This window comes from Bufo gargarizans, chromosome 3 (genome assembly GCF_014858855.1).
Source record: "Bufo gargarizans isolate SCDJY-AF-19 chromosome 3, ASM1485885v1, whole genome shotgun sequence".
In the NCBI taxonomy this organism is placed as follows: domain Eukaryota; kingdom Metazoa; phylum Chordata; class Amphibia; order Anura; family Bufonidae; genus Bufo; species Bufo gargarizans.
The window spans coordinates 308,576,788-308,590,923 of NC_058082.1; the positions used below are offsets into that span (position 1 = coordinate 308,576,788).

General features: G+C 40.5%; 1 protein-coding gene across 1 annotated transcript; it reads left to right on the forward strand.

Moving 5' to 3' along the window:
* Nucleotides 1-2,173: 2,173 nt before the first annotated feature.
* LOC122930943 (gap junction alpha-4 protein-like) lies at nt 2,174-10,105 on the forward strand. The gene is made up of 2 exons (XM_044284691.1): nt 2,174-2,330; nt 7,994-10,105. Exon 2 carries the CDS (start codon nt 8,012-8,014, stop codon nt 9,068-9,070), a length of 1,059 nt encoding a protein of 352 aa, XP_044140626.1. The 5' UTR covers nt 2,174-2,330; nt 7,994-8,011; the 3' UTR covers nt 9,071-10,105.
* Nucleotides 10,106-14,136: the final 4,031 nt, after the last annotated feature.

Genomic DNA, 14,136 nt, shown 5'->3' on the forward strand with positions numbered 1-14,136 from the left:
TCATCTAGATTAACACTCTATGTGATTTATGCCCCGCTCGATTGCACAATACTCCCCTGATGAGTGTTACATGAAACATGCATGTAGGGATCAGCTGCACTAGGGCACAACAGGGCCAAGTAGTGTAAGGGCAAGGTTCCGGATGGGATCATTCTTCTCAGGACGGGTGCTCTGTGGTTAGGACGTCAAGGTCACGTCAGCACCCCTATCCTAGGGTGATATAGGGACTTAGAGTCTGCCATCACTCCCGTCTGGTTCCTGCTATTTTTTTCAGCAAGATCAACATCTACTGAACATCTGTAAAGACCGGAAGACACCTGGGTTACGGTAGGACAACCAGTTATATTCCAGGTGCCGCCGTGTACCAATAATTCAATGTGTCATTGTGCACTAGATTGATAATATGTGTTAAATTTAAGGACCTTTTTTCTATTTGTATCAATTAAAAGTTACGTTTTAATTAAGATCACCACTCTAACCTTCTGTGTACACCTCCCCGCTACCAACATGAACCTCCCCCAATAGTAGTATTTGATCGCTATATGGTATCCATGGAACATGGTTTGTTTATGGTCACCTAGGTGACCAATATGTTGATATGGCCCATGCTGGCTGCGTAATTCTATGGGCAGACGCATGCACTCTGAATACCTAATAGATGGCAGGCCATCTTTACTGTGGTTTCTGAGTTCTTTTTTTCTGTGATCCCATATCTCGCGCGAGTGCGCATGGGTGGCGCATGCGGCACCATGTTTCCAGACACCAAACTAGATCCCGTGGCTATCCAGCTCCTGGTGAGACTTGCCTATGAACTACAAAGAGATTGTTAATGTTTTTTATTATGCACAATTTATTTATTTTGTACACCTAATTAATTCACTGATGGGGATCATGCCACTTTATGGACTTTATGCACCAGATAGTTTTTAAAACAAATGATGACTTTTTGCAATCATGCCACAAATTGAAGAGACACTGTATAACAGGGATGCTCAACCTGCGGCCCTCCAGCTGTTGTAAAACTACAACTCCCACTATGCCCTGCTGTAGACTGATAGCTGAAGGCTGTCTGAGCATGCTGGGAATTGTAGTTTTGCAACAGCTGGAGGGCTGCAGGTTGAGCATCACTGCTGTATAATCATGCATCTTTTGGAAATTTGAACTGTAATCATGTTTTATTTGAAATTTTTTCGAAATTCATGCAATTATGTTACATGTGATTGACACTAGTATTTATATATCCTGTATGGCACATGTTATCACAGCTTGACAAATGATCTATCTATCTCATATCTATCTATCTACAGTATCTATCTATCTATCTACAGTATCTATCTATCTACAGTATCTATCGTATCTATCTCATATCTATCTATTTACAGTATCTCTATCTATCTACAGTATATATCTATCTATCTACAGTATATATATCTTATATCTATTTATCTACAGTATCTATCTATCTACAGTATCTATCTATGGTATCTATCTCTCATATCTATCTATTTACAGTATATATCTATCTACAGTATCTATCTACAGTATATATCTATCTACAGTATCTATCTATCTACAGTATCTATCGTATCTATCTCATATCTATCTATTTACAGTATCTCTATCTATCTACAGTATCTATCTACAGTATATATCTATCTATCTACAGTATATATATATATATATATATATCTTATATCTATTTATCTACAGTATCTATCTATCTACAGTATCTATCTATCTCTCATATCTATCTATTTACAGTATATATCTATCTACAGTATCTATCTACAGTATATATCTATTCCATATCTATCTATCTACAGTATCTATCTATCTAGCTACAGTATCTATCTACAGTATATATCTCATATCTATACAGTATCTATCTATCTAGATACAGTATCTATCTACAGTATCTATCTACAGTATCTATCCCATATCTATCTACAGTGTCTATCTATCTACAGTATCTATCTAACGTCTATGTATCTATCATCTCTGCCTACAGACTATGAGTTGTATTCTTGCCTATAACATGTTAAAAACAATCTTCCACACAAAATAACAAGCTCTCATCTGAGTACACCCCTAATATCCTGCACCTCCTCTAGTCCATCCCATGGTTTCCTCTTTTCCCTGTGGAATCTTTTCATTTTTTTAAGGGCATCGTCTGTCTAGCTCTCTTATCACACCGGCTCTGGTACTGCAAACCTCATATGGCTCTATCAGGAAAGACTTGCCCTACTGCTGGACACAGGGACTTTCCTTGGCAAGAGAATGTGCTGAACTACTTAGCATCTCATAGGTAGAGGTCCTACTCTGACTATAAGGTAGGTTGTATATTAACTTACAGTATATGAAACAGATGAATTTGGTTTTAGACACAGCATGGTAGAGAAATCTATATACATTTATGTAGAGAAGAAGCTTAGTGTGGAGTATCTTAAGAGGACAGTTCAAAAAGGAGTTTATGTTTCAGATTTGACCATTTGAGTATTAAAACTCTACATGTAAGTTAAAATTTGTGTTTTGTATCTTTCTTTTATTACAAATTACCTCACAAAAATGCAATGTTATTGTATAATCTGTGGAACATCTTCTGAACATCGCATTATCAGGGCCAGGTTTTCACTCCACTCATGATTATTATTTTTATTATCATTAATAATAATATTTTCCAAATAAAGCAACATTTTATGTAGAACTGTATGTTCACGTGATTGTTCAACAAATACACAGCTATATGTAACACCAACCCATATGCCTCCATATTCAAACAGGTGAGAACTCAATAAGGATGTTCCTGGGGGTAAAAAATTTGATTCCCTTTTTTTAGGATAACAATAGCTACACATTCCAACAACCAGATGTTTCTGCAATTGGACTGTCTACTGAGGTACTCATTGAAACTAGGTTGCTTATTGCATGCCCGTTATATGTCCCTGTTCTGTTTTCACTGAAAAAAATTAGACGTATAGAGGCGTTATTAATTTTACCAATTTTTTAAACTAAACAAGAAACATCCGTAATACCTTCCCCCTTTGATGTCATCTGTTGTTCCATTTTTATATAAACATAGACATGTGTGATATGTACAGCAGATATCCACATAGTATTGTTGGGGAAATGGTCCGCTATGCAGTTGTGTACCTGTAGGGTGGAAGGTCATATGCCCCTGGTGCTGGGTATAAGTGAGAATGCTACACTTGGGCAGGGTATCTAGGTACATGGTTACAGCAGTTACCTGAACGTTTGCCCAAGTGAAGAGTAGCATATCTACCACTCTGCTGCTATGAGGCAGAAAAATATGGGGAAATAAAAGAACACAGGCTATGACTCAATTAATCAGCTTGCTGCACATTTCCTTTTGATGGTCCTATCTCGAAATATTTCTGTTCTGAGATTAGCCATATATGTAAGTCTTAGATAAATTGCCCTGGATAATATTACTATATTCCTTACAAAAATATATTTGTTCTATGTTAGCATATCTATAGTGGGCTCTAACCTTCTGAAAGTGTTAGGTACAATCAAACCCAAGGCAGGACAGGAACAGAGGTTTCACATGATGATTGCTAAAATGTGGAAATAATTATTATTTTCAGGAATGCGGTGATGAGTTTCACAAAATGCAAAATATTCATGTAAACACAAGTTTAAAGGAATTAGCTCCCATTGGAAGATTTTTGGGCACTTAACACCGAGATTGCAGGTTAAGGACCCATGTACACGGCCATTAAAGGTTTATTCCCATCTGAGACAATGGGGGCATATCGTTAGGATATGCCCCCCTTGTCTGATAGGTGCAGTTCCCACCTCTGGAACCCACACCTACAGTACAGACCAAAAGTTTGGACACACCTTCTCATTCAAAGAGTTTTCTTTATTTTCATGACTATGGAAATTGTAGATTCACACTGAAGGCATCAAAACTATGAATTAACACATGTGGAATTATATACATAACAAAAAAGTGGGAAACAACTGAAAATATGTCATATTCTAGGTTCTTCAAAGTAGCCACCTTTTGCTTTGAATACTGCTTTGCACACTCTTGGCATTCTCTTGATGAGCTTCAAGAGGTAGTCACCTAAAATGGTTTTCACTTCACAGGTGTGCCCTGTCAGGTTTAATAAGTGTGATTTATTGCCTTATAAATGGGGTTGGGACCATCAGTTGCGTTGTGGAGAAGTCAGGTGGACACACAGCTGATAGTCCTACTGAATAGACTGTTAGAATTTGTATTATGGCAAGAAAAAAGCAGCTAAGTAAAGAAAAACGAGTGGCCATCATTACTTTAATAAATGAAGGTCAGTCAGTCCGAAAAATTGGGCAAACTTTGAAAGTGTCCCCAAGTGCAGTCACAAAAACCATCAAGCACTACAAAGAAACTGGCTCACATGCGGACCGCCCCAGGAAAGGAAGACCAAGAGTCACCTCTGCTGCGGAGGATAAGTTCATCCGAGTCACCAGCCTCAGAAATCGCAGGTTAACAGCAGCTCAGATTAGAGACCAGGTCAATGCCACACAGAGTTCTAGCAGCAGACACATCTCTAGAACAACTGTTAAGAGGAAACTGTGTGAATCAGGCCTTCATGGTAGAATATCTGCTAGGAAATCACTGCTAAGGACAGGCAACAAGCAGAAGAGACTTGTTTGGGCTAAAGAACACAAGGAATGGACATTAGACCAGTGGAAATCTGTGCTTTGGTCTGATGAGTCCAAATTTTAGATCTTTGGTTCCAACCACCGTGTCTTTGTGCGATGCAGAAAAGGTGAATGGTTGGACTCTACATGCCTGGTTCCCACCGTGAAGCATGGAGGAGGAGGTGTGATTGTGTGGGGGTGCTTAGCTGGCGACACTGTTGGGGATTTATTCAAAATTGAAGGCATACTGAACCAGCATGGCTACCACAGCATCTTGCAGCGGCATGCTATTCCATTTGCGTTTAGTTGGACCATCATTTATTTTTCAACAGGACAATGACCCCAAACACACCTCCAGGCTGTGTAAGGGCTATTTGACCATGAAGGAGAGTGATGGGGTGCTGCGCCAGATGACCTGGCCTCCACAGTCACCGGACCTGAACCCAATCGAGATGGTTTGGGGTGAGCTGGACCTCAGAGTGAAGGCAAAAGGGCCAACAAGTGCTAAGCATCTCTGGGAACTCCTTCAAGACTGTTGGAAGACCATTTCAGGTGACTACCTCTTGAAGCTCACCAAGAGTGTGCAAAGCAGTAATCAAAGCAAAAGGTGGCTACTTTGAAGAACCTAGAATATGACATATTTTCAGTTGTTTCACACTTTTTTGTTATGTATATAATTCCACATGTGTTAATTCATAGTTTTGATGCCTTCAGTGTGAATCTACAATTTTCATAGTCATGAAAATAAGGAAAACTCTTTGAATAAGAAGGTGTGTCCAAACTTTTGGTCTGTACTGTATATCGAGAAGGGATCCCTGAAAGTTGTGGAGGGCGCACTGCAAATGCACACCCACCCTCCATTCATTTCATTACATAAAAGGAAGCAGAGCATCAACAAAGACTTTTATGTTAGTAACTGCCATATAGTATTCTTACAAACACACTGACCGACAGTAACCAGAAAATGACCAACCCCTTTAAAGGGGTATTGTTATCACAAACATTTATGGCATAGCCACGAGATCAGCCATAAATGTCTGATAAATACGGAGTTCCCACTTCTGTGAACAGCGCTTATATCTAGAACTGGTTTCACCTCCAAACTCTGGTTGGCTGGATGTAGGAGCTTCAGGTGGTTGGGGCTACAGAAACAGGTCCGAGTGGTATGACCTGCATCTATCAAACGTTAATGACATATCCTACAGATAGGCATGATTTTATAATCTTGTGCAACCACTTTTTAACAAGCGTTTTTGCCTGATCTGGCAGGGATCAGCAAAAACACTTCTGTTACTGATAATACAACCATTTGCATCCATTATGAATGGATCCGGTTGTATTATCTTTAACATACCCAAGACGGATCCGTCATGAACTCAATTAAACATCAATGAGGGACGGATCCGTCAGATTGTGTCAGAGAAAACGAATCCGTCCCCATTCACTTACATTGTGGGTCATGCCGGATCCATTTTGCTCTGCATCCCATGAAGGAAAGAAAACCGCAGCTTGCTGCAGTTTACTCTCCGGTATGGGAACGCAACCAAATGTCCCCATTTTGTCCCCATTAGTAATCTCAATACTGGAAACTGGAAACGCAAGTGTGAAAGTAGCCTAAGGCACATTTGGATGCTGCGAGGAGCAGCCAATTGTCGGGAAGGAAGCATTCCTTCCCAACAATCAGCTGCTCATTAAGTGGAGGTGAAGCCCCGCATTTACATGCAGAAAGCTCCTCCACGGTATGAGGACAAGCGATGGCTGTCTCCATACAAAATCATTGTTCCTGGGCAGCACAGTGCTGTTTAGACAGTATGATCTTCTGCCTGGGAACAATAATTGAGGTGTCTGCACCTCCAATCATTTCGCCCGATAAACAAGCATTTCGCTCATTTCTTGGGTGATCTGCGGCACCTTTAGGGTACTTTCACACTTGTGTTTTAGGCCTCTTTCACACTTGCGTTGTCCGGATCCGATGTGTACTCCACTTACCGGAATTACACGCCGGATCCGGAAAAACGCAAGTGTACTGAAAGCATTTGAAGACGGATCCGTCTTCAAAATGCTTTCAGTGTTACTATGGCAGCCAGGACGCTATTAAAGTCCTGGTTGCCATAGTAGGAGCGGGGAGCGGGGGAGCGGTATACTTACAGTCCGTGCGGCTCCCGGGGCGCTCCAGAATTACGTCAGAGCGCCCCATGCACATGGATGACGTGCCATGCGATCACGTCATCCATGCGCCTGGGGCGCCCTGACATCACTCTGGAGCGCCCCGGGAGCTGCACGGACGGTAAGTATGCTGCTCCCCCGCTCCCCACTACACTTTACCATGGCTGCCAGGACTTTCGCGTCCCGGCAGCCATGGTAACCACTCTAAAAAAGCTAAACGTTGGATCCGGCAATGCGCCAAAACGACGTTTAGCTTAAAGCCGGATCCGGATCAATGCCTTTCAATGGGCATTCATTCCGGATCCGGCCTTGCGGCAAGTCTTCAGGATTTTTGGCCGGAGCAAAAAGCGCAGCATGCTGCGGTATTTTCTCCGGCCAAAAAACGTTCCGGTCCGGAACTGAAGACATCCTGATGCATCCTGAACGGATTTCACTCCATTCAGAATGCATTAGGATAAAACTGATCAGGATTCTTCCGGCATAGAGCCCGGACGACGGAACTCTATGCCGGAAGAAAAGAACGCAGATGTGAAAGAGCCCTTATCCGGCATAGAGTTCTGTCCTAGGGGCTTTATACCGGAAAAGAACTGATCAGTTTTATCCCCGTGCATTCTGAATGGAGAGCAATCCGTTCAGGATGCATCAGGATGTCTTCAGTTCAGTCTTTTTGACTGATCAGGCAAAAGATAAAACTGCAGCATGCTACGGTTTTATCTCCGGCCAAAAAAACTGAAGACTTGCCTGAATGCCGTTTTTTTCCATAGGAATGTATTAGTGCCGGATCCGACCGAAAAAAAGGTGAGTCTGGAATTTTTCTGGATGACACACGGAAAGACGGATCCGGCATTTCAATGCATTTTTCTGACTGATCAGGCATTTTTTAGACTGATCAGGATTCTGACCAGTCTTACAAATGCCATCAGTTGGCATACGTTTTGCCGGATCTCTCTGCCGCAAGTGTGAAAGTAGCCTTAGATGGGCAGCACATTCAATTAGCCCGATCATCAGGCTGTATAAACTCAGTTTAAGTTATCAATGCCTGATAATCAGAAATATGTAATCTTGTCTGTACTGGATTCAATCATAGTATTTGTCAATGATAAAATATTGCTTTAGGCCACTTTACATACAAGTATGAATCATAAATTAGAAAACACTAATAATTCCGTCTATTCTACAGGAAAAGGGCTCATGCACAATGGGAGACTGGGAATTTCTTGAAAAGTTGCTGGACCAGGTGCAAGAACACTCCACTAGCTTTGGAAAAGTCTGGCTAATATTACTGTTTATCTTCCGCATCTTGATTCTCGGTCTTGCAGGGGAATCGGTTTGGGGAGACGAACAATCAGATTTTGTCTGCAATACAGACCAACCTGGGTGTCCAAATGTCTGCTACGACAAAGCCTTTCCAATCTCCCATGTACGATTCTGGGTGCTTCAGTTTCTGTTTGTTAGCACCCCTACATTATTTTATCTGGGCCATGTGATCTATCTATCTAGAAAAGAGGAGAAGCTCAAGCAAAAAGAGGAGGAGCTAAGAACTAGAAGTGACAAAGATCATCAAGTAGATGAAGCCATAGCAGTCATAGAAAAGAAAAGACTACAAATCTGCATTCAAGAGGATGGCCGAATCAAAATCAGGGGGGCTCTGATGTGTACGTATGTTACAAGCGTCATTTTCAAAAGTATTTTTGAAGCTGGCTTCCTGCTTGGTCAGTGGTACCTTTATGGCTTTGTCATGCCTGCTGTATATGTATGTGAAAGAAAACCATGTCCTCACAAAGTGGATTGTTTCGTGTCTAGACCCATGGAGAAAACTATTTTCATTATCTTTATGTTAGTAGTGTCACTTATATCTCTTCTACTCAACCTTTTAGAACTTATACATCTGGTCTTCAAGAACATGGTTCACACCTGGAGGAAGTATTCTCCTTACAATTCTACCCCTAGATACCCCAAAGAAGAAGATATTTACCCTGATAAGTGCCCTGAGACTGCTACTGCTCCTTTCAATGACAAATCTTACATGTACATTCCAATGGGTGAAAACATTTCCTACCCAGCATACAAAATACAAAATGAGGACAATTGGGCTAACTTCAATACAGAAAAACAGATAGCAATGCACGTTGGAAACCAAGCAAATCTAGAAAATTATTCAAGTCGTTTCACCCCTGTACCTTCTAGTTCCCATGCTGTAGTAGAGAAGCAACCAAGCAGAGCCAGTAGCTCGGCCTCGAAGAAACAATATGTTTAGGAAAATTGTCAGCACTGCTTGCAATATTTTGTTCCCAGACCATTTTTGTCAGTACTGTCTCCTAGGGCTATGCAATTACCCATGCAAAGTGAATAATAAGTAAAATAGTCTAGAAAATAGACTATTAAAATGAATGTGAAGGAAGTCAATGATGACAACATAGTTTAGTACATCATGGCCTGAGTATGATTATGAAGTGGTCAGGCTCATTTTGACTCCTGGTGACCAGATAGCTAGAAGGTTCTGTCTGGTTAATTTCCCATGATGACCTTCAATGGGAGTAAGATTGTGATGTGAAGGCTTGTACATCTATATACTTTTTGCTAACTATTTTGCACAGATTTTGATGGTATTCAGAATACGCAGTGATGCTGAAAATATTATACCTTTCTAAAACAATAACTATGCAAAATGTTATATAGGCATGGGCTGACCATTCATGCATTAAGCTACTGCCCATGGTCCTCCAATGCAAATTGTTAAAGCAGTTTTCCAGAACCCACAAAAAATGTGCTGAAGGTAAGTCAATACCATAGCTAGACCAGCACTGCTGCAATGACTTGTGTGACTACGCAAGGTGACCGTTGAGGACAGTGATTTGCTGCAGCGTTGACATTGAGTAATTTGTGATGCTATCACTGCTGTGCTGCAACTGTAGGCCATCAGGACCATCAGAGCGGTGGGATTGGAATGGCACGGGATTGAGCCAGTCAGGTTTTTATTTTAGAACATTCCTACAAATTTTTAGGGGATCGCAGAAAACCCAACTGTATCTTGGCAGTATGGTATGATGTGCAAAGCCTTTAATGCCTCAGGGCCCAGTCTGCTACCATTGCAATATACATATCTTCATTTTCTTTCTTTTCAGAATATTGTTTTCAGGGCTTGCTGAAGCAGTTTGAAGAATCATACAGTAATTGCAATTTTTTTCCAAGGAAAAATAGGCGTAAAGAAATTGGTAACATACCCAAATGGCACATTTCATGTGTATGTTCTTCTAGTTTTGTATAAAAAAATAAAGTCATAAAAAACTGATAAATTGTAATGATTGTATATTTTATTGACATACAATATTTGCTGAATTTAGGTTACCACTTTTATGTGTTTTGGGCAGTGGTGACAGGAACAAAATTTCACCATTTGGGATTACCTGTTTTATAGGTGATTTGAAATCTGCGCATGCATTTCTCACATATGGGTGCAACTAGAAATGTAGTGGCACGTACACAGTCTGTGCTTGCGCTGCTCAGGTAGAGAGGTTATTAGGCTTGTTGCTCCTAAATAGTATGTAACACTTTCCTATACAGAGCACACAGTTTAAAGGGAGCCCTGTTTGCTTCTGTGTTTTGCCACCATGTAGGATCGATGATCCAAAACATAACCATACCTTTCTGGTGAAAATTTGTTTTTCTGATCCTAAGATATGTGTCTTTTTATTTTTATTAAAATAAGTGTTTCAGTGCACCATAGGCAGAGCCACTTCTTTCTGTGCACCTGGCTTCCCATGCATCATTGCTCTGAAATCAAACAAGAGGGGGGGCTGGGAGGTATTGTGGCAGAGCAGTGGTGCACCAAGCAAAGCAGTTCTGCCCATATTTGCATAAAATAAATAAAAAATAAGTATTTTTCAGGATTAGGGGACCAGATTTTCATGAGAAAGGTATGGTGATGTTTTGTGGCACCTACCCTACATGGAGGTATGTTTACCAGTTTTGAAGGTGAAACCAAATTTTTATGTTTCTCAAATGTTGAATGTAATCCTGGATACCTTTTTAAAGTTGAATGTAGAGAAAAATCACTGAATAAAGTGGCCTAAATGGGAGGAAATGCTCAACCCCAAACACTGTAGCGTGTTTATAATTGGGGGAGCAATTCATCCGCAAGTGATCCGCTGCTAATTGCAATCCCCAGCAAAAATTAATACAATGGAGGATGCCGGCAGCGGACCACATGCACCACAAAAACATCCTACACAAGATGAAATAATGTGTGGATTAAAATATAAAAATACATAAATCACTGAAAAAAGGTGCACCACAATAATATGCAACTGACCATACTGGCTAGACCCTCACGCTGATGTTAAAAGCTGAGACTTTAGTTAATATCTTCCAGTCAGGAACATATCGGAGCCCTGCACACCCCGTCAAGGTATCTCAGTGTGGCGTGGGTCCTGCTGCTAAACTACCTATCATGTGTGAATACAGTCTGATAGGTGCTAAGGACCGACTCACAGTCAAGCTCCTACATATCTCCACAGTAAAATCCCTAATACAATGGGATTAGGTATCTTAGTATGGATGGATGTAGGAGCTTGGCTGGGTCGGTCCTTTACCTATCAGACTGTGTTCACACACGATAGGTAGTTTAGCGGCAGGACCCACGCAACACTGAGATACCTTGACGGGGTGTGCAGGGCTCCGATATGTTCCTGACTGGAAGATATCGGCTAAAGTCTCAGCTTTTAACATTAGCATGAGGGTCTAGCCAGTATGGGCAGTCGCATATTATTGTGGTGCACCTTTCTTCAGTGATTTATAAAGTTGAATGTGGCTCAAAAATGACAAAAGTTTAGTGACTTTTGGAATAATATATAGCAATGTTGGACGGGATCCTTCGGCCTACCAGAGGAGATTATCTTGAGGACCATCCTCCTCCTATACATGTCCATAATCTTTGTTATGATTGTGTACACTAGAAAGTCAAAAAGGTTTAAGTTATATGTGAATCATCAGATAAGAAATACACTCAGGTGACAAGTGGTTGGCTGAAAAGTCTGTTCCAAATGGGCTGGTTGTCTGTTAGATTAAGGGATCCCCTAGTACCCTGATGCTATATTAATTGTTTATTTAGTCACTGAAAGGTTTGTTACATAGAGACAACCCCTGTCCGTATGCCATATTGCTAAATTTAGGAAAAAGGCAGGATTTCTTCAGCAGACAATTGGGTAAAGGTTAACGTCAAAATTGTAGGTTGTATCTCTTCAATAAACCATCATAATATGAAGGCCTTATGGAGAATCCTTAAAGGGAACCCGTCACCGGGATTTTGTGTATAGAACTGAGGACATGGGTTGCTAGATGGCCGCTAGCACATCCGCAATACCCAGTCCCCATAGCTCTGTGTGCTTTTATTGTGTAAAAAAAACTATTTGATACATATGCAAATTAACCTGAGATGAGTCAGAGCTTGAAAATATGACTCTTCTCTGGTCACACAAGTGAGATATGACTCTTTTATGTTAATTTTCATATGTATCAAATAGTTTTTTTTACACAATAAAAGCACACAGAGCTATGGGGACTGGGTATTTCGGATGTGCTAGCGACTATCTAGCAACTCATGTCCTCAGTTCTATACACAAAATCCCAGTGACAGGTTCCCTTTAAAGAAAAGGTGTAATAAGGGGGGCCGTGTTTTCTTATTTAGTGCCAATAGGTCTGAAGACTTAGTACGGGATCAGTATTGTTCCATGAGGTTTAAGTTGGATATGATCTCAGTAAAGTGGGATTTTTGCTTTGTGCTGATGACATGAGTAATCTGACTGATTGCTAGGGTGATCCAATATGACATCTCCATTAAAAACATTGCAATTGTTACAAAGTACTGTACATTCACAGCATGACTCATGAACGTGTGCTGTTGACAATGGAGGACATTGGACAGAAATCGTGCCTTGGTACTCCCATCCCATGCTGCATTACTAATATTTTTTTTTATAAATGTCATCTATTTGCATGTTTACAGAATTGCATCCAATATTCCATAACTTTACTAATAAACCCATGGGAGCAAACACATATGTATCTTCCCTATTAGAAAGAATTAATTTACCATAAACTATTCAGAAGTTTAAAATGTTTAAGACAAGTTGCAACTCATTACTAAATAAAAGTCCTCTGTTGACCTGATAGCATGAGTGGAAAACTTTTCCCATTCCCCATTCGGGTGGCAGCACTGCAGCCAGCTAACCTTGTTTTTTCACCTGACCACACTCTATTTTACTTGGCTGATGCCTCCCTACTTTCACTAAAATCTATTTCCTTCTGCTTCCTGACTCCTGGTGCCTTCAGTAGATTATATGAGAGTCACATCTCCACCTAATACCTTATTTAACTGCATCTCTTAAAGGTGATAACAATTCTTGGCTACACAACACAAACATACTTAATTCCTTAAGGTCTATAAAAATGTATTTGTGCCACCATTCAGTCACCTTAGCCAAAAATAACAATCCGATTATGTTAACAGTAATGTTCAGCTAGTTTCACCAAGGGTCCACTTACCTGGATCTGCAATCATGTAAAGGTACAATCTGAAAACCATCAATAAGGATCATCAGTCTTGTTTCATAGACTTTGTGGTATTATATACATAATGTATTATTATTATTATTATTATTATTATTATTATTATTATTCATTTGTTAGTGGGAAAGCCAGACTAGACTCCCATATTAATTCAGACCAATATTATTAAAGACTCCAGGCCCCTTAACTCAATTAGACCTTAGATTAGACTCCTACACTCACTCAGACCACAGACCAGGCTGCTAAAATGAATTCAGTCTCTAGAACAGACTACTCAAATTAATTCAGACCCTAGAAGAAACCACTACAATTAATTCAGACCCCAGACCAGACCACTAAAATAAATTCAGACCACTAATAACTGGCCTCAGCAGTATGCATCAAAAGACCGCTGAGGCCAGTGATTGGCTGCAGTGGTCACATGCAGTATATAGGAAAGTCATTGCTGCAATAATGAATCAAAGTCCAGTCGGAATGATCAGAGCCACAGCATTAGAATGGAGGGGGTTGGAACAATGAGAATAACTTTTTCTTTACTATTTTAATACCATCCCATTTGACATTGTACTCAAGGCCCTAATAGTACTTTGTGATAGCAGATCTGCTGTCTGATATATTCCATCTAGGTTGAATGGTCTGCAGGTTCCAGTCATCTGGTATCCCTAGTTGGGATTAGCTCCATGCTAATGTAGATCATACTAATACACAGTCTACAACAGGGATCAGCAAGCTTCGGCACTCCAGCTGCTGTGAGAC

Bases quoted from the DNA above. Each gene is read 5' to 3' on its own strand.
- LOC122930943 (XM_044284691.1), top strand. From the start codon at position 8,012: ATGGGAGACTGGGAATTTCTTGAAAAGTTGCTGGACCAGGTGCAAGAA.